The 21,429-nt window shown below is 52.5% G+C and overlaps 1 protein-coding gene across 1 annotated transcript in view; it reads right to left on the minus strand.

Moving 5' to 3' along the window:
• Positions 1–21,429, minus strand: part of KCNT1 (potassium sodium-activated channel subfamily T member 1) — a 79,681-nt gene that overhangs the window by 49,999 nt on the left and 8,253 nt on the right. The window contains exon 2 of the mRNA XM_066563145.1: positions 17,178–17,357. Coding sequence (XP_066419242.1) covers positions 17,178–17,357 — 180 coding nt within the window. The remainder of the gene's footprint in view (positions 1–17,177; positions 17,358–21,429) is intronic.

Raw genomic sequence — 21,429 nt, forward strand, 5'->3', positions numbered from 1 at the left:
ACAAATAAAAGCAGCTATTCCCCCTGCTCACAGGGGGGATAATGGTCCTTACCCTTCTCACACAGCCCTGCACTTCCAGGGGTGAGAAGCTCTGTACCCAGCACTGAGTGTTATTATTAAACTGTCATCAAAAGCATTTCAGGAGAAGTTCACAAACTGCAGGGATTTCTGTCATCACAGCATCTGGCTGGGACAGCGCTTGGGCTGAGTGCTGCTGCCAAAATCCCAAATTCCCTCTCTCCATTCCGGAGTGCCAGCCCAGCCTTTGGAGGGGACTCACCTCCAGGGATCTCTGTGGGATCAGCTCCCACCACGGTGGGCCTGGGGGGCTGCTCCATCCCCTCTGCACTTCTGGGGGTCCTTGGCATCCTGGCAAAGCAAACAAACCCCCCAGGAGAGAGCCTGGAGCGGGGGAACCTCAATATTCACTGACACCGTCACACACCCACAGAACCTTTGGCCAAGTGGGACCACTGTCACGGACATCTTTTATGGAAAATCCTTTCTTTAGGATTTTTATTCCTGAGAAGCTGAGAAGCCTCAGGAACAAAATGTAACCAATGGTTATCTGCTGCTGTGGAATGCAACAGGTGGGTCTGTGATTGGTCTCATGTGGTTGTTTCTAATTAATGGCCAATCACAGCCCAGCTGGCTCGGACTCTCTGAGAGTCACAAGCCTATTTTATCATTCCTTCTTTTCTATTCTTAGCCAGCCTTCTGATGAAATCCTTTCTTCTATTCCTTTAGTATAGTTTTAATATAATATATATCATAAAATAATAAATCAAGCCTTCTGAAACATGGAGTCAGATCCTCGTCTCTTCCCTCATCCTCGGACCCCTGGGAACACGGTCACAGGACCACCAGGAAGATTTGCATGGCACAGGCAGAATTCACTGCCTGTGTTTTATTCCCTCACTTTCCCTGTTTAGCCTTGGCAGCTGAACCAGGCAGCACAACCAAAGAGCTCCAGGCAGCAGCTCCTGCATCACCCAGCGGCTCCTCGGCAGAGTTTGGGAGAGTTCTGCAATAAACTGGAGCAACGGAATTCTGGGGAAGGAGGAACAGCTCGGAAAGCATTGATGAGAATGTATTTAGCAGCTGCAAGAGAGCTGGAAACAGAAGGAAGCCTTTGAAGAGCTGGGCTGATGGAGAGAGATGGAAAAATTATGTAAAGTAAGAAAACACATCCAGAGCTTGCAGCAGGCTGTGAGCCCAGAGGGGGACGGGCTGGTACCAGAAAAGCCTTTGATTTTTCTCCTCTTGCCAGTGTACTCTGCATTAACATCCCAAATATTAACAACTTCCAATGTTAGGGTTTAGAGGAGAGGAACCCAGGACTCCAGAAAGTGCCCAGTAACAGGAGCAGTGCCCCGAAATCCCCCTCCCACCCAGAGCCACGAGGCTGCTCCACTGCTCAGCTGTGCCCTGCTGGCTGCAGGTGGATGGGGGGGATTCCCAAACTGAGCCCCTCTTTTGGGCTGGGGGGAGCAGGGAGGGCAGCTCCCCTTGCCCTAAGCCAGAGCATCCCTTATATAACTGCTGAATCCCAGAACTGTCATCACTGCAGCCTTTGCAAAGCCGTTTTTCCCTCTCTGAGTGTGGCTCATCAGCGACACAGGAAAGCTGCAAACCCAGCGTGGCAACCCGGGACTGCTTGGCAGGGAGAAGGAGAAATGGAGCACGCCCGAGCAGGTGCTGAACAAACCTCCCTACAAAGCCACTGCTCCCGCTCCTGGGTGCATTTGACAGGCTCACAAGCAGAGCAGTGAGACCCTGAAGCGTTTCAGTAACTCCCAATCCCCTCCTGCTCCTTCACAAAGCCGGTGACAGGTTGAAATGGCCGGAGGAAATAAGGGGAGGTAAGTGTGTACCTGTCGCAGCTGCTCAAGCCAGCGAGGAAATTTAAAAGCCCTCGGGTAAAATCTAAATATACATCTGCAAGGGAAGCATGAGACGTCTCCAGGCAGAGCACAGCAATGAGGCACGGCCAAGTCACTTTTCCAGGTGAGTACATAACGGGGTCACTCTCTGATTCCCGAGGTTCAATGGGAGCAGCGCCGGCTGCTCCAGGCAGGGCTGGGCAGGTGTGAGTCAGCCCCGAGAGGAGCAGGGCGGGGAGGGAGGCAGAGATGAGCAGAGGAGATGGCAGGGCAGCACCCAAACCTGGCTGGGAGGAGCTGGGCAGCACCCAAACCCCTCCAGGAGGAGCTGGGGGGGCTCCAGGCTCCCCCAAGCCCAAAGCACCCCCCTCCCCTGCCAGCAGCTGCTGCCTCCCAGCAGGGATGATCTCTGCACCATAAATGTTTATGGCTTTAAGCATTTGTGCAGCGATTTCCCACCGGGAATCTGAAAACACCTTGGAAATGCCCCTGGGTACCGCAGGAGGAGCGGGGCAGGAGAGGTCGAGCTGTGGGACAGGAGGGGAAGAAAATCCACCCGGTGTGGCAGAATTACCTTCCTGTCCCTCCAGCCTCTCCCAAGCCTGAGCCCCACAGGTGCCTTCGAGGCCAGGATTCCCCCTTGGGGTCTCCTGCTGCAGGGGCTGAGGCGGCACCTGGGGGAAGCACAGGAGCGCTCTGGGCACCCTCGGTGACCAGGGCAGGACAGGCAGCCCCTGTGGCACCTTTCCATCCCAGCCAGCACCTGGGCAAGGACAGGAGCGCTCTGGGCACCCTCGGTGACCAGGGCAGGACAGGCAGCAGCCACAGCCCCTTTCCATCACACCCAGCCCAGGGGACACCCTGCTCCCCCGGGATTCACCCCAGCTTCTCCCAGGGGATGTGACAGGCAGCCAGAGCTGCAAAGGCACCTCGTGGCACCTCTCATGATCCCCTCTGGAATTTGGGAAAGTGCCCAAGGGGAGCTGGTGATGGAGCTGGCACCGCAGCATGGCATTCCTGCTGCTGCAAACAGCCCTGGCAGAGCTCAGCAGGAAGCAATTTCACAGGGACTTTCAAAATGCCAGAGTGATTCCCACTCTGCAGTTTTAAAGGACTCCAAGTTCTTTTTTTTTTTTTTTTTTTTTTTTTTTGCATGATGTTCTTTGCTTTTAAAGTATTGGAATTGCAATGCGATGCAGAGCAGTGTCTGCCTATTAAATGGTGCTAAGGGTTTCTGCTGAAAAACGTGGAGAATTTTAGCATCTAAAAACTTCCATAAAACTTCTAAAAAAATCCAAGAAAAATGATTGACATTCAAAGAAGAACTTTTGGCTTTGGGGCTCTCCATCAGCACTGCCAATTATGCCTCATGGTAATGACATTTTCTTCCCTCCCCAGGGTCGCTGGATGATGCCAGGTACCATTTCCCATACATTTTTTCATTTCTCTCAGCAATCTTTTTGTGATGCATTATATAAGACAGAGAAAATGGCAAGTCCCCCTAAAGAGGAATTCACAGTGTGCTGCAGAAATGAGGCATGAACTCCATGGAGTCTGTGACAGCCTCATCAGGCTGTGTGGGCAGGACGAGAACAGGGGGCTGTACCAGACCATTGATCTCCAGGAACGTTTCTTATTTTAACTTCAATGAGGAAAGATTTGCTTACCCATCAACATCCTGCTGTAGCCGGGGGTTCTGCTGTGAGCCAGGAGCCCCTGCAGCCAGGGCATGGGCTCAGAGAGTCACCTGCAGCCAGGGCATGGGCTCAGAGAGTCACCTGCAGCCAGGGGATGGGCTCAGAGTCACCTGCAGCCAGGTGAGTGCAATGCCCAAGTGACACAGGTGCTGTCCTGGATGTGACAAAAACCATCTCTCTTTCCACATCCAGCCAAAAGCAGAGGCCAGCCCCGAGGCATTAAAAGGAAAAGGCAAGGATGTGTGAACTGTGTCCCTGTTTTGAAGTTTTGCACAAAAAGCCCTGGAATTGCCCCCAGAGCTGCCTCACACCTGTCAGAGCTGCCTGCCCAGCCAGGGCAGGAGCCAAAGGTGAACTAAAGCCACAAAAGGATTTTAAATTGTCCACCAGCATTGCCCTTATCTGCCCATCAGCTTTTGGTTCAACTGCCATGACCAAATCCTCTGTTGGAAAGGGAACATCCACTCCAGGAGCTGGTGTGACAGCAAATGCTGTTTCACAGATCTTGGCTGCCTCAAACATTTACAGTAAAAAGCACAGCAAAAAAATCCCTTGGCCTGTTCTCATCTCTCACATAAAGACACAAAAAATGAAAAAGAGAAGGCTGCAATTTCTGACACAGGGTCTCCTTAAAGACTGAACTGCAAACATCATCCTCTCCATCTGTATCCATCCTGGCCAGGCAGAGGGTTTTAGGAGGAAGGATGGTTTAATAAACAGACATTTATAACAAGTGCCAGAGCTTGCAGCTTCATCATCTGGAAAAGAGTCGATTAAAGCAAGTGAGAAACTCCCTGATCACTAGAAGTGTCTAATGGAATTAAAATTGAATTATATCATGATTAATATCTTCACCAGCATGTTCAGCTGTACTCCTTTCTCTCCCTAAAATCTGCCTGTGGGAAATAGAGCACAAAAAGCTCAGAGGGGGGGAAAAGGCCCTAAAAGTTTGGGTAATTGTTCCAGTTCCCCAAAGTTTCTCAGGAAAAGCAGCCATGAGGTCCCAAAGAGGATCTTGAGGTGAGCACTAACCCGTGCAGGAACAGCAGCACTCACTGTGCCTCTTGTGAATCCTGCTCCTTTGAAAGGGAACAGAAATTCCAGCAGCACACCCAGCACAGCACTGGAAAAGGGCACAGGACTCACCCAGCCCCTGCTCTCAGCCTCACAATTCCCTGCTGCAGAGAGGAACATCCCCTCTCTGCCTCCTGCTGGAATCCAATCCTCACTCCCTGGGCTCCGAGGTCCAAGATTTGCTCTTTGTCAGAGGTTTTTTGGGGTTTTTTTTTAAATTCTCACCATTGGGAAGGAGTGCAGCCCTCGTGCATGCACGGTGAGGTCATCACATGTCTGCAAGCAGAAACATTTGTGCTGCTGAACCCTGGAAGGCTGAACATTCCTGAGGCACAGAGCACAGCATCCACCACTAAAACCATTTACAAGTTCTTAGCTCAAAAGAAATATTTCCCATTAGAGGCCTAACAAGAGCTGCCCAGAAAATTGTTTTTCCTCTCAATTTTCACACGATAGCTGCTGGCAATAAATCTCCCCATCAGCACTGGACAGTTCTAAGTGCAGTTACTGTGTGGGAAGAGTCCAAACAAAGTGACAATACCGAGCTTTAAAAGCATTTTGGAGGAAGATGAAAAGGAAAAAAAAATTGTTAAACTACAGCTCTGGAAGAGGCTGAGGAGCTGTAATGGCTTTTGTGTCACCATCTCACACTCCCAGTGACCCCACAGAGCAGCAGCTCCTGCAGCAGAGCCTCCAGCTCATGGCAGTCCCTGAACAGCAGCTCTGAGATGACAGCTTGAGACATCTCCACGCTGGAAAGAGACTGTAAAATCTTTTTCCACACAGAAAAACCTCATGGTGCTGATTTACTGACCTGGAACTGATGGGTCTTGAGAGGCTTGAGAGAAGCAGGGATGACAGGCTGGGTATAGAACATGAACTTCCCCTTCCTGGTGTGCTGTCTCCTGAGTGAGCACACTCCTGCACACGTGTGTGTGTGTGAGCACCTCAGGACAGGGATGTCCCTGTGCCAAGGAGCTGGAGCTGCTCCAGGAGAGCAGAAAGTCCAATCCCAAATCATCTGAAGTGGGAACTGAACGTCAGAGGAGGCCTCGACTCTCAGCAGCGTGGGTGTGATTGCATCAAACGGTAATGAAGCAAATCCATCTCCAAAATCCAACTTCAAGAACAGTAACTGAACAGCTTCCTCCAGTAAATGCCTTCCCAGAGCCCAGCTGCAACTTCTTGCTGAGAAATACGGGCAGCACCTAATCCCCACTTCTGTTCTTGAGCAAACACCGTGACTGTGCATTAGAAACACCAAACTAAATTAACACGAGTGTCCATGCCAATTATTCCAATTAAACTCCCTTCTAAGAGCCAATTACCACCCATTTCATTAAATGAGAAAATTTTCAACAATACTCCCATATGGAGCTCTCAGCCCAGATGCAATTACGCACTTCACACACTGGTACTGGACACTGGGCAAACGAGTGTCTCTGGGTCTCTGCAATGCCACCACCAGCAGAGTTTATCTGAAAGGAGTTTTTGGCAGTGCTTTAGCTCTGAAAAGCTGTGTTTGGTACCCATCTGCAGCATCCTTTTCTGTTTAAACTGCTTTTTGCTCACCTACAAACCAACACGGTGCCTCAGTGAAAATGCCACTCTCAAATGAAACAGCTCAGGGCAGTGACTGAGGCGTTCAGACCGAGGCAGAGTGGCTCAGGCACACAGAGTGGTGTGAGCTGGAGCAGGATTCCCACTGCTCCAAGAGCTCACGCTCCCGAGGCTCCGTGCTGGAAAAACGCCCACTTTTGGCAAAGCCCTGCCTCGCTCGTAAACATTTCCCCGGGGGATTTTTTTTTTTTTCTCTTCGTTTTTTGCCGCTTTCTGACAGGATAACACATTTCTCAGCAGTGTCACTCCTGCCCACAGGATGGCAAGGTCTCAAGCTGACATTTGCTGAACATCTTCACCACCTGCTCCTCAGAAACATTGCTCTCTCCCAGACAGAGGAGACCTTTTCCCTGACAGCTGCTGCCACCAGGGAGGTGACACGTACCTGCACGGAGCCACCAAGCTCCAGCTGCTCCCGAACCCCAGCTTGTGCTGGAGCCACAGGGACCCTGCCCCACGGCCGAGGCTCACACAGGGCGTGGGGCTCTCGCAAAGTCCATTTCTACAGCCAGAAACTCTTTGCAGCAAATCTCAAGGAAAGAAATGACTTTGCTGATAGTCACACACGGGGAATGAGGCACGCGCAGCAGCTCCGTGGCTCTGCCCACGGCCCAGAGAGGAGAGCTCCCCGCCCGGAGGGAGCTGCTAAATTTGCAGAGCCGCACTCGGCTGCTCTGGAGGCTGCGTGGGCTGCAGGAAGCGCGGCAGAGCCGCCGAATCCAAACACAGCCGCAGCTTCCCGCAGCTTCCCGCAGCTTCCCTGCCGCTCCCGCCCCGCCCTGGCACTCCAGGATGGGGAAACACCCGCCCGACAGGAACGGGAATGAGCTGGGGAAACACCCGCCCAACAGGAACGGGAATGGGAATGAGAACGGGAATGAGCTGGGGAAACACCCACCCGACAGGAACGGGAATGGGAACGGGAATGAGCTGGGGAAACACCCGCCCGACAGGAACGGGAATGGGAATGGGAACGAGCTGGGGAAACACCAGCCTGACAGGAACTGGAATGGGAACAGGAACGAGCTGGGGAAACACCAACCCAACGGTCTGGGAATGGGAATGGGGAAACACCAGCCTGACGGGAACAGGAACGGGAATGGGAATGAGCTGGGGAAACACCAACCCAATGGTCCGGGAATGGGAACGAGAACAGGAATGAGCTGGGGAAACATCAGCACGACAGGAATGGGAATGGGCTGGGGAAACACCAGCCCGACAGTCCAGGAATGGGAATGAGCTGGGGAACCTCCCCTGGGAGCCACAGGCAGCAGAGTGCAGGGCAGGGGAGTCACCACCCAAAGAAATCCACACCCAAACCCCAGCAAATCCCAGTCATGGTCACTCACTCACACGGGGCGGGCTTGGGGTTGGCCTCACCTCAAAGTGAAGCTTTTCTGAGAATCCTGCTATTGAAGCAGAGGCTGAGAGCACACAGCAGCCGTGTCCATCCCCAGCGGTGCAGGAGAGGGACAAAACCCATCCTGGAGAGAGGAACTCACCACAGCCCTCTGCAGAGCAGGACCAGGTCTGAGGGAACCTGGGGTTCCATGGAACCTGCAGATCCATGTTTAACTCCAGGAGCTGGGATGTGCAGAGAGGAGGATGGCAGCACCTCCTTCAGGACCCTCCCTGGGTGGAGGATCCCAACTTCCAGCCTTGGCAGAGTGGCCGTGGGTGGCTGCACAGACAGGAGACATGGACAGACCCACTCCTCACTCCCCTAGACCCAGCAGACAGCATACCCAGCACCTCAGGGACAAACACGCCACAGCAGCCAGCTTTATGTAAAGCTACAACCAAAAGCTCAAAGACAGGTGACAAGAGAGTGTCCTGGAGAGAACAAGAAAATGCCATTTTCCCTGGGTTTGTGGAGCTGGACGGCAGTGATGTGTGCGCTGGCCTCCAGAGGGCCCCGCCGCAGTGAGATGGCAGAGCAGCAGCAAAACCCACCCGCGACAAAGGAACCGGTGACAGCAGCGACATCAGAGCCTGCCCAGCAAAGCAGAGGCAGCGGGGCAGAGAGAGGGACAGACCGACAGCCCCAGGGCTAGGGCAGAGGTGTCACACAAGGGACAGTTTGTGTCCGAGATGGACACCCCCAGTGACAGCAGCAGGGGAGCAGAGCACAGGGGACACCTGCCCCTGCTCCATCCCTCCATGTGACACCCAGACCCCGGCCAGGGACACAAACCCTGCTCTGTGGCAGAGTCCTGGCCCTGCTCCTCACCCTGCAGCAGCCCCAGGAGCTCCAGCTCCAGCCCTCCAGTGTGCCACACACCAGGGCACAGTGACACAGTGACACAGGACAGCCAGCACCTCACCAGAGCCCAGCTCCATGGAGAAAACCAGGATATTTCTGCACCAGCACAGGTACAAACCCACCCCTCACCATTGCTTAGCTCACCTCAGGCAAGATTTTCGTTCATCCAAAGAGCAGAACCACGAAGGAAAGACGTGATTGAAGCTCCCAGCTTCACGGAGGGACATCTGGCTGTGTCCCCACACTTCAGTCAGTCACGGCCCCCGGTAATTCACGGCTCTTTCACTCCACATTACCCTGCTGACCTCACCCACCCCCGGCAGGGCAGAGTGTGCTGCTCTCCCTCCCCACATCCTTCCTTCTTCCCTTCCCACATCCCTCTTTCCTTCCAAATTCCCACATCCCTCATTCCTTCTTCCCTTCCCTCTGGCCGTGGACAGTGTTCTGCTCTCCCTCCCCACATCCCTCCTCCCTCCCTTCCTCCCTTCCCCCTGGCTCTGAGCCCCCCATGGTCGCCTGTCCATGGTGTTCCACATCCCTGCTCTCCCACCCACCTGCTGCAGGCAGGAACTCAGCCAGGCCATGGGCATGGCAGAGCATGAGCAGGATGTGCCCCCTCCTTGGCTACAGGGACCCCGTTCCATGGGGGAAAACATCACAGGAGAACCACAGGGGAAACACCAGTGCAGAAAATACACCTGGCTGCAAAAACCTTCACCCCCACGCTGAGGGCTGGCACCCGGCACGCTGGCACTGACCACAGATGGCACCGGGGGTGTCCCAGCCCCGAGGTGTTGTGCCCATCCACAAACTTTACTCCCCACCTTCCTCTCACAAAGCACCATTTCTATGGCCAGCAAACAGCTCCAGGCTGTCTCCTGAAGGGACAGGAGCAGATGGTCTGTCTGGAGCAAGGCAGAAGCAAGACCAAGCAATTGTGGCCCCAGTGCAACCCAAAGAGGCAAAGCCAGCTCTGAGCTCCTGGAGCTCCTCCAGGAACCACGGATGGCCCTGGCAGGGCACGTCTGCCCCTGCACCACATGGCTGGGGGAGTTTCAGGACAGAAAATAACTCTGAAAATGCTTCCAAGCACTGCTTCACCCACTACTTGCTTTAAAGGACAGGTTTGCTGAGTTTGAGAAGTTTGGAAAATGTTGAACGTTGGAAAACATTCCTCTAATCTGCTGGCAACGTGCTGACACCCATGGCATTCCTGTTCTCACCAAGGCCTTGCATCTCAACTCTATCACCACAAACTTCTTCATTATCAATTATTTATTACCTAGAATAATTAAAGGGGAAATGCTGAACCTGCCAGGGGATTTGCAACCCTGAAATCCTCCTTCCAGCCCTCTGGCTGTGCAGGGGAGATCTTAAAACATCAATGAGGTTGTGGGGACAGAACAGAGAGCAGAGTCAGACTGGCACCACAGGGACCTGCCTGCTCCAGCAGGCTGCACTTTGATCCTCTCCCTGCAGTAAAACAGCAGCCAGAAATTTGCTAAAATGGCAACAAAAAGCTTCACAAAGAGAGGAAATGAGGTCACGGAGCCGCTGAAATTCCATGCTGTTAATTGATAAAAAGTGTGATGGAGCAGCAGAATCTAAACTAGAAACTCTCTGAAAGATAATTTTTTTTTTTAATTGCAGCAATGCAGCAAATTAATGGACTGATAATAGAGAAAATCTCCAGGTTTGGGGACTGGGAGGCTGCACTGCCAACCCTTGGTGGGCAACCTGAGAGCAGCTGGCAGGAGCCCTGCACAGAGCCAGTGTGAGCCACTCTGAGCTGGCAGCCAGGAGCAGGATGAGGGATTTAATTTGCACATGAACACCTCCACCTCTGCTCTGGATCCAGACAAGTGCCAGTGGAGCAGAGGCAAATGCAGCATGGCAGGGAAATCTGTGCTCGCTGCAGGGCTCCACTGGCAGCGCGCTCTCGTCTCCCTCAGCAAGCAGGGCCAGAATAGGAAAGGATTGCTCCTGTCTGTTGGTGGCACTTCTCACAACCAGAGGTGCTTGGATTCAAATTCCAGCCTTTTATTCCTGTCTAAGCCCCTCTGCTGCACGGACCACAATAAAATGAGTGAGGTGCCTCACAGGAACATGCACAGCAGCAATTACCAACCAAGTTACTCACTCTGCTGGTGACCTCACAGCCACACAGGGGTCTGAGGGAGAGCAGCTCACACCTGAGCAGGGCTGGCATCACCACAGGGCTGGGACAGAGGGACAGGAACCTCTGTGTCCCCCAAGAGGGGGCTGCCTGAGCTGCCAGGCACTGAACATGCTGTGCACAGGAAAAGCAGTGAGCAACACCTTCAGAGCAGCAATAAATTATTTCCCTTGGGAACAAAGATGCAACTGCGATGAGAGAAGGTGGTGGGAAAACACAGCAGTAAAATTTAATGCATTCTCTGCAATTACAGCTACAGCTGCCAAGTTGTTTCTGGTGCTGTCACTACAGCAGCAGTGGTGACAGCTTGGGGCTCAGCCCGACCTTCCAGCCTCACCTGAAGCTGCACAGCCCTCCTGGGGACTCCTGCAGGCACAGGGCCTTGCTGTGCTGCCAAACAGCACGTGGTGTGTGCACACCCCTGGCACATCCCTGTGCTGGAGGCCCTGCCAAGCTTTCACACCCAGCCAGGTTTCTCCCCTGGCTCCCCCTGGAGCTGCCCCTGCCCTTTCCCAGCAGGCTGAGGTGGCACAGGAGCTCCCCTGGCAGAGAGACCCCCAGGGCCACCCCAGGAGCCACCAGAGATGCCCCAGCAGGCTCCAGAGCCACGCCAAGACCACGTGGAAGGAGCTTTGTCCCATTTACCACAGCAGGAGCCCGGACTCCAGCATTTCTCATGCCCTCTGTACTGTGCCTGCCAGGAAATCTCTCATTTAGGACTTGCAGTGTGTCCTGTACGACTGCTTGAGGGGAGTAAACCAATTCATTTTGCCCAAATGAGTGAGCTCAGCACCAGCCCAGGGGCTGCCCTGGGAATGTGCCCACCTCACCAATCCCCTGCCCATGCTCCTCCCTTCACTCAGGTACCTTGAAATGCTGTTTTCTCTTTCAAACCCATTCCCCCAATAAATAGAAAAGGAACCAAAGGGAAAGTAAATAAGTGGGAAAAGAAAACCACCCCAGGGAGGGACGGAAATTTGAGCCCACAGTGTTAAATTGCACTAAATAACTGAAAATCAATGTTGTTCTTCCTTTTCCTCAGGGCACAGCCATACACAGCAGCCCTCCTGGGACACCTCTGCTCATTCCACCAGCCTGCTACGTGCACTTTCTTTTATTGCAAGCAAGGGCCCACTGCTGACAGTGAAAACAATATCCCTGGAAAAAAGCAATGGCCATTTTTTAAAATAAAATAATAGTTACAATTACAAGAGAACTGTGTTTCTTCTTTGCTCTATTACTTTCATAATTTTCCTAATACTCCTGCCAATGTCCAGGGGTACCTGCCTGAAGACGAAGAGACAAGAGCACACCAATAGCTGCAAGGAAACATCAATTAAAAAACTCCAAGCAGCACTGCAATTAAGCCACAGCACTGGGAATCATCCCTGCAGCCTTTCAGAACAACTGGAAAAACAAACCTCAATTAAGAATGCTATCATCAAAAAGTTCTGCAAACACAAGAAAACCCAAATCAATTTTATAAATCTGCCTCAGTCTCCCAATGCTCCTCATGCTGGTGTGTCCCACCTGGGGCTGGGCTCAGCAATCCAGGGGCAGCATCTGTTGGTTTTGCCCCTGTTAAGGGTGAGGAGGTGCCCACACCATGCAGGGCTGGCAGGGGCAAACTCCTGCTTGTGCTGTCACACAGAAACTTCCTTGATAAAGCCTTGACTCAGGGAAACAGCCTAATCAAATTATTTAATTGATTAAACAGCCTAATCTGATTAATAACTGGTTTGGTTTTGCTTTGCCAGGTGGAAGGAGCAGAGGAGAAGCAATTTAATTCTGCTGGACACACAGGCACTCCCAAGCTCCCGTCTGGGATCCCAGCACCTTCAATTTGTTACTTGGTTTGCTCAGGCATCATCACTGAGCTGGCCCTTGAGAGTTTCTGCACCCAGGAATGGTGGAAATAGGTCTAAACACCATTTTTGGGGGAAGGGATATTAGCAACAATATCCATCCTGCTTTACAAGCAAGGGGTCACACTGCTGGGGGATGGAGAGCCTCCCCCAGGGGAATTTTGTGGCACACAGGCAGCAGAGCTGAATCTCCTAATTCCAGGTACAAACCTTCCCTGGCACAGAGGCGACAGCCTGAGCAGGCTGTGTGCTGATTTAAAATATTGGCCATTACCTCACCAGCAGAGAAACAAATGTCTCTAATTTCTGGATACAAATTGGAATTTTCAAATTGGCATCTGCATCTTCCAAATAAAACGAGGAAAATTGCCCATTAAATCAAATAGCAATGAAGTGAGGACTCAGCCACAGAACCTGCCTGGGGAACACAAAACTCCCCAGCTCCATTAATGTAATGATGCATTTTGATGAGGAGCTCACTTGGGGCATGTTAGCATGAAAACTGCAGGGATAAGATCCTCCAAGGCTGATATTGCAGCACTTCACTTTGCTCATGCCAAGCATATTCTGACCTAAGAGTTAGAGCCACCACTTAGTGACAAATTAGAGACAAAGACCAGATGTCAGATCACAGACAAAGAAGTTGTAAGACTCTAAAAAAACTGAAAGCAGAAACTTAAAAGAATTGGCCTCGGTTGACAAAATCCTCTTTTCTTGGTTATGCAACACCCAAAATATCTTTGATTTGAAATAGGAGATGTTAAAATTTTATAGAGAAGTTTCTGAATTCTTCTGCACAAGCAGCTTTTCCAAACATTCTCATCCATCAAAATGATTTTTTTGCTGATAATTAGCCTCAGAAAAATGCACTTAATCAAAGTGACATCCATTACTTCTCGCTCCTGTAAATAGGACTGTGGCTTCTGACGATGATTTTCTGGAAAGTGTTCAGACTATTCAAATTAGGCAACAAATAAGCTCCTAATGAACACTTTTCTGAGATACAGTTTAATTTTATTAATGGGCTTTTTTTATACATGCCCCAACCCAGCTGTCAGCACTGTCCAAGAAAAGAGAAATGCAGGAGATCAAAAACTGCCACAGCCAGGACAGCAAACATCAAAGGGATGCCACAGCTTGGGGTGTGAAACAATATTTATCCATCCAGCAGATGTGCTTTCTCAGCTGCCTTTAATCAGCACTGGCAGCATCCCTTCAGAACAGGAGCCTGGGCAGCCCCAGCCCTGGGGGTGCTGAGCTGAGCTCCTGCTCCCTTCCCCAACACCCCTGGCCCTGCTCCCACAGCTCCCTGGCACAGAGGATTCCCATTTCCAGAGGGTTCCCATGCCAGGAAGGTGAAAAGGGAGCCAGGCCCCAGCAGGGTTTGTGCCCCCAGTTCTTCACTTTCTCTTTGTCACAGGCTCAACATCCCAAACTCTGCCTTTGCAGAGGCTCTGGGTGCTTTCATGGCCACAAAACATCAGTGAGATAAGAAAGGCAGCACTGCCAGGAGCCAGCAGAACAAATCCATTTTTCTCCCAGTATTGGCATTGACAGCACCTTCCAATGGGAAGGAAATTTCTGAACTGGGCAGGACTAATGCCAGACAACAGAGGCAACTGCAAGGCTCCAAAGAGAGCCTTCCCTCCCCATGGCAGAAATCACCTCCCAGGCCCCAGCAGTCAGATTCCTGCCCTGAGAGCTGCTTGTAGCCTCTGGGAATCCTGAGCTGAACGACACCTAACCCTGCTCCTCCAGCCCAGAGACCTGCCTGGCAGAAATGTCAAGCCCAGAATTTAAACACAGCTCAGCCCAAAGCCTTCCACCCTTCGTGGCAGTGAGCTCTGAAGATGGTAAGATGATCCTGGAAAGAGCTCTTGGGCTTGACAACTCTAGATTTGCTTGTCATTAGGCTTTTCTCTCTCTGCCTCACAAATCCATTTTCCTCCCACATTCCCTTCCCAGCCAGCCATTTCCTATTTGCTTCCTGGCCAATTTATTGCATCCACCACAGGAGAATGAGTGTTATTTCATTCTCCTGTCAATCAGTCCACCTGCCAAAGAGCAAGCCCTGCTCAGATCGACTGTGATCACCCTTCATATCCCAAAAACAAAAGTAAATTAGGAGCAGCCTAATTTACCCATCCCACCTCACACTCACTGATTAGTCCCTTCTGTTTCAGAGGTTATCTGGACCCACTCTCTCCCCTTGCTGTACCACAGCTCTCTAATTACCTACTTGTTCCAACGAGCTCTCATCTCCTCAAGCTCCAGCATTACCTCATTCCAGGGCTGGTGTCTCTTCAGCATCCCCTGTGATGAAGATGCACTAATTCATCTCCAGCAGGAGCAGTTTTAACTCTCCAGAGGCAGCAAACCCCAGGCTCCCCTTTGGCCTCTCACCCTTTCAGTCTTTGCTGACCCCAGAAACCTCCTCACTTCCAGCAGCACACTCATTCCAGGGTAATGTTCAAAATCAGACCTTTGAGACATTGGTTTTAAACATTCCTTTGACAAATAAAAGAGATATTCAGCATTATGGGTGCTTTCCTTCAGTGTCACATCTCCAGGGAGCTCTGTTCCACCCGTCCAGGTTCCCTGCAGAGTTTGTGGGGGGATTTTCCTCAGCACATCCCTGCTAGAGCTGCAACAAAGCCCTTCAAAGCACAGCTCTGAGCTGCTTATCATCCACAAGCACAGCAAAGCCAAAAAGTCTTTCTGCTTCTCATTTTTTTTCTTCCTAAATCAGCTCCTGATTCAGTGGGTTTGGAGCAGGCTAATGAACTAGTCATAATTACTCCAGCAAGCTCGGTTCAGCCACAAGGTCCCACGATTATTAATGACTTGGATTGGAATTTAGGCCTAACAGCAACATTTCCCAAAGCCCACAGCTCATCTCAGCTCCCAGGGAAGTCAAGTGGACTCCAGTGAACAGCAAACGTGGGCTCGGAGATCTGCAAGCCCCCACACAATGAAATTATCAGCGTTTTCCAGATGAAGGGGAAATCAAATAACTCAAGGAAACAGCACAGAGCCAGTGAAACTGAGATATCTTGAGAAACAATGCTAATGAATTCTTGAGAAATGGGGCTAATGAATTAACAAAACAACCCAGAGTATCTCCACATTAAAATTAAAGAGAGATGCTGAATCAGAAAGACTCAAATCTAGAGGAAAATGAAGGTTAAGGGGTGTAACCAGAGAAATACATAAAGAACACAATCTGCTGCTTTTGCCATCTTCCCTATTTCAGATCCTTCCAAATACTTAAATATGAAAACTATTAAATCTTCAAACTTGACCAAATGAGCCATATCACAACCATTCTGAAAGCCAGACATTTTCTGCAGCAGGAATTTCCTGTTAACTTCTCACTCAGTATCATAAAACTATATTAATGTTTAAGTGTCTGCTAAGGAAATCTGGGCTTTAAAACCCCCAGGATCACAGATTCTTTTTGAGCCAGACCGATTTTATGCAGCGATAAAAGTTAGGAACACTTATAGAGAACATTTGTAAAACCCACATTCACAGTCTCAAAGCCAAATTCACCTTTTTTTTTTTTATGATACTTGTACATATAAAAAAAAAGAAATTATCTCTTAAGAGAAATGCACAAAAAACCTTGATGCAGGTGTAGCAGGCACACAGCAGCTAGTCAAGGACTAACCAGTAATTGAAAGGTTTTCTCCAACAAGAATTACATCTCTCTTTGTTTGCATCATGGAATTAATTGGTAGGGAAAGATAAACACCTGACTCCCCATTAGCACCAGTATTTATGATATGAGCAGAGTTGAAGGGAAGGTGCCTGTTCCTCTCGCTTGAACTGCTCTGCCCATGGAATTCTCTTGCCACCCACGGCATTCCCTCTGTTGCTCACTGGATAAATCCCAGCCAGGCAGGAACAGCAGGACGGTGCTCAGCACAAAAAAGGCCATTCCTGTGGTCATCCTGAGGAAGGGAGAGCAGCACCACAACCCCAGCAGCTCTCCAGAGTCACCCTGCTGCCAAGACAGCATCCAAGGGCAGCCTGGAGGAGCCGTCCCTCCTCAGTAAATGCTTGTCAGCCCAAATTCCACACAAATTCACAGGGAGTTCCACCAGCCCCTCACTATCCCACACCTCCCCCAGACATCAGTCCCTTCTCCTGCTTGCCAGCCCCTGGTGGGACTCCAGGACGCAGCCAGGTGCCCACAGAGCTCTGCTGGCCCAGTGCACCCACAGCAACTCCCAGTGCACCCACAGCAACTCCCAGTGCACCCACAGCACTCCCGGCACATCCAGCACCCCGGGGCACCCGCGGCCTCCACCCGCACACCCCAGCGGTGCCACACGCCGCCGGATCCTCCAGCGCATCCCAGTGCCCGCAGCTCCGGGCACCCCCGGCCATCCGCGGCCTCTCCCGCCCTCAGCACCGCGGAGAGCTCCGCGCCGGGAGCGGCACCGCGGACAGCTCCGCGCCCGTGTCCCCTCCGGTGTCCCGCAGCTGTCCCCGGCGCGTCCCCGCACCCCGCGTGTGTCCCCCCAGCCCCGGCAGAGCCCCAGGTCCGTGTGTCCCTGCCGGCGGGTTGGTGTCCCCGCGCTGTGTGCCCCGAACCTGTCGTCGCTCTGGAAGGACTGGTCCCCCAGCAGCAGATCGCGGAAGCGGTACCGGGGCGGCAGCGGCAGCACCTCGGACTCCAGCTCCGTCATCTTCAGGGAGGCGATGTCCAGAATGACCCCGCTCTTGCGGCTCCCGCCGCCGTCCCCGCCGCCGCAGCCGCCGGGCGACGAGAGCCTGCGGGAGAGAGAGACAGAGGGGACAGCGACAATGGGGGGGCGCGGGGGGCCCTGCCCTGCCCGCCCCTGCCCCTCCTCCGGGGCCGGCCCCGCGCCCCCCCGCACCCCCGGTTACATTGCGGGGCAGGCGGTGCCCCCCCGGCAGAGCGCTCCCCCCGGGGGCATGGGTGGCTCGGGGCTCCGCCGCTCAGCACAGCGCCCGGCGGGGCGGGCAGGGTCCCCCGGAGCGCCCCGCACAGCGGCGCCGGGCTCAGGACATCGGCTGCGAGCAGCAGAGCGACGGAGAGCAAGAGGAGCCAATGGAAGAGCCCGATCGCCGGGAGGAAATCAAAGTGCTCGCAAGATAATCGAGAGCCAAGCCCAGATCCACCCCCAGCCTCCCCCCGCGGCGAAAAGTGGGGATGGGAGGCAGGCAAGGCGATGGCTCCACAGCCGTGCTGGAAGCAGAAGCTCAAGCACAACCTCCTCTCCGGACTGATGGCACTTAAATCATCCCAACAGCCCCGGGATTAAATGAGAAACTGCCAAGGCTGATGAGTCAGTCGCCTGTCCAGCTGCCAAGTGCCGTGGCCAGGAGGATACATCACCCATACCACCCGTCCCTGGCATGGCTGTGGCCAGGAGGAAACATCACCCACCCTTTGGCATGGCCATGGCCAGGAGGATCCATCACCCACCCCTCGGCATGGCCGTGGCCAGGAGGATCCATCACCCACCCCTCGGAATGGCCATGGCCAGGAGGATCCATCACCCACCCCTGGCATGGCCATGGTCAGGAGGATCCATCACCCACCCCTGGCATGGCCATGGCCAGGAGGAAACATCACCCACCCCTCGGAATGGCCATGGTCAGGAGGATCCATCACCCACCCCTGGCATGGCCATGGCCAGGAGGATCCATCACCCACCCCTTGGCATGGCCGTGGCTCCATCAGGGGGTGGGCAGTGCCTGGGAAGGACCCAAGGTGGTGGCTCACAGACAGCTGCATGTGGCCACTACACACAGGGAGGAGATGGAGCCCAGCCAGCCCTCGGGAGGTTGTTTCAGAGGGTTAAGGGCTGTCTCTGGTCTCTTTTCTCAAAGCACATCTACCAACCGGAACGTGGGTATGCCCCCGCTGCCCACATCAGCTCGAGCCACCCATCACAGCAGATTGGGGTTGAACTGAAACCTCACAAAGCAGCAAAGCCACGCATTGCAGAGACCCCAAAGGCAGCACCCCAGGTCCTGATCCTGTCTGGTTGGGCTCCATCAGTGAAGTTCATCCCTGCCATGAGAGGAGCACCAATTTCACAGACTCTTGGTGAGAAAAGGGGAGGACAGGGCTTGGAAGAGGAGCTGTGGTGCCTCTGAGCTGATTCTTTGTCCCTCACATGTAACTGAAGTGTGAGGCAGCCAAGAGCTGAAAGGCTTCAACTCCTGTCTGATGTTCTTCCAAGAGTCTCCTCCAAAGCCTCTCCAACCCATTCCCAGCATCCTCCCACAGCTTTGCCTCCAGAATATCCTGCACAAGCAAAGGCAGAAGAGCCTCCAGCAGCTGGATCCTGAACCAGCACTGAGCACAGATCAGGGATTTGCTGCAGGGATGGGAGCTGAGGCTCCTCAGATCCTCTTCTCTCCCCACCACCTCACAGCCCTGTAAATAGCTCCTAGCTGAGCAGATCCCAAAGCCCTGCTCAGCTGCTGCTCCCGAGTTTCCAGAAGAGCAGTCAGCATGCAGGATTTCAGAATTTCTGCTGAGCACAGCCCCAGCACACAGCCCAGCCCGCCCTCAGCGCTTCAGATGGTTCTCACTGCTGTTATTTGCCACTTAATTCTGTCCCCCCCAGAGCTGCTCAGCTCCTTTCAGCTGCCATATGCACAGAGCAGCCAGGGCTCTGCACTGACTAATGCATCTGTGCAGGGCCCTGGGCACTGGGGAGGTTATTCTATGCTACTCATTGATCCAAAACTTGGTCTTCAGGATAAATCAAACCAAGCTCCTGTCAACTCAAGTACTCCCTCTGGATCCACTGATATAAACACTGAGGTTTGCTGACCACCTCCAGCTCGTGTTGCAAAGGAGGATCTAACATTAAGCACAAAAAAAAAAGAGAGAAAAAGAAAGCCACAATTAAGTCCTTTCCTCTTGGAGCTTAACTATGATAAATGAGGCCAAAAGCAGGCTGTTTCTAGGCCATCAGGACAGCACTCTGAAAGGCAAATTTCAGCGTGAGAAAACGCAATTTTTAAAAATTATCCACCCTCTTCTCATAACCACGGTTTAAAGCGGGGAGGCAGGTGCCTGGCTCCAAATGGGAGTGACTGCAGTTGTGTTTGAAGGAGACTGTCACACCCAGTGCTCTCCAGGGGTTATCCAGTGCCTGTTTAAAGGAGTGCTGAGCTGCACAGCCCTGGGCACACTGCCTGCCATGTGGAAAGGGCAGCTTTACCCACAGCTCCTGGGCAGGCAGGGCCATCCTCACCCTGCCCACTGTGGGAGCTGTGGATGCTCACAGCTGTTCCCAGCCCTTCTCCTGGATATCAAACACATCTCTTGGGGTTTGGGTGCTGTTTGGTTTTTTTTATTTCCACGTGATTCTTTTCCAACTCAATTAATCCATCTCTCCTGGCCTCAGATCATGTGTCACATCATGAAACAAAGCAAATATTCACCACTGTCCTTTATCAGCACTTAGAATCTGTAGTAAAATCCAATTATATCAGTAGCTCTGGAAACACAATTTTTGCTATTTGCATCTGAGCTTCTTCTCCCATTGGCAGTAACAGCTACACTTTGAATGCATTTTTTCTTACTCTTGCATACAAAATCATTCAGAATTTTAAAATTTTGGCACATTTGTTTATTCTGGATGAAGCTTCACTACATGAAATGTTGCATTTTCTTGTTTGTCATGATGTCTTTATCAATTGCACAGTGACTTTGAGATATTGTACATTGATGTCTTGGACAAAAATGCTCCTGCACAGCACACAAATCCCCTGACACTGGCACAGAGGATTTACAACCTCTCCTCCCAAACACAGGGATCCTGAGCTATGGAAATGCCACAGCAACCTGGCTACTTCTTCAAAGCTGTAGTGGTACAAAATAAAAAATTCATGAACAAGCTCATTTATTGCATAGTCTTCAAATACTACCAAAAAAAAAAAAATCCTGGAGTGGTTTATAGCTAAATACAGATCTGCAGCTTTATTTTTATCATCCCTTTCCTTCCTTCCTCCAGAACCCTGTACCACTAAAACAGCGTGCTGCCATCAGCATATGGAAACCTCCACACTCCTCACTCTCAGCTACAGCAGCGTCTCCCTCCCAGCCTGGGCAGCTCCCTGGGGAGGGGACAGGGCCCTTCCCAGCCTCGTGAGCCCTGTGTGACCCAGCCAGACCCAGAGCCAGCCCTGCCTGGTTCAGCGCACACAGCCCAGAGCCGCGCCTGCCTCAGTTCCCTCCATCCTTCCCTGAGCCTGGGCTGGGCTCAGCCTCCTCCTGCCCTGGGCTGAAATGCCAGCACAGAACCAGAGAGAGCCCAGGAGGAGCTTGGGGTGGCTCTGCAGGGCCACGCACTCCTGGAGCTCCCCAGATCCAAGAGGCAGCTCTGGCTCACAGGAAAATCCACAGGCAGGGAGCGTCTCGTAATAGAGATTAGGATTTCCATTATTATTTGCAGCTATGTCTGTCAAAAAGAGGAAGGACACAACCCGAGTTCCTGCTCTGCTTCCTCGCACACCCCAAAAACCACAGGGCACCTTCCTGCTTCCCACCACAAACCAGTCCCAAACCAGCAGGGCCACCACAGAGCCCACACTGCTGTGGGATGGAGCTGCCCAGACCTGCCAGGCGCCTTCAGGAGCCCCAGAGCTTCAGGGACACCTCTGCTCCGTCAGCACCAGAATTACTGGAGGAGATCTTCTCCTTCTGCTGGCAGGGCTGTGCAAACAGAGCAGGTGCACCCACATTTGGGGCAGGTTCTTGCATAACCTCCAGCCTGAAGCTCTCCTCTCCCACTCCAAGCTGCAAAAGGAGCCAGAGGCAGCAGGCCCTGCTGGCACCATCTGTTCCAAGTCCATC

The sequence above is a fragment of the Molothrus aeneus genome, chromosome 19, assembly GCF_037042795.1.
Source record: "Molothrus aeneus isolate 106 chromosome 19, BPBGC_Maene_1.0, whole genome shotgun sequence".
Lineage (NCBI taxonomy): Eukaryota > Metazoa > Chordata > Aves > Passeriformes > Icteridae > Molothrus > Molothrus aeneus.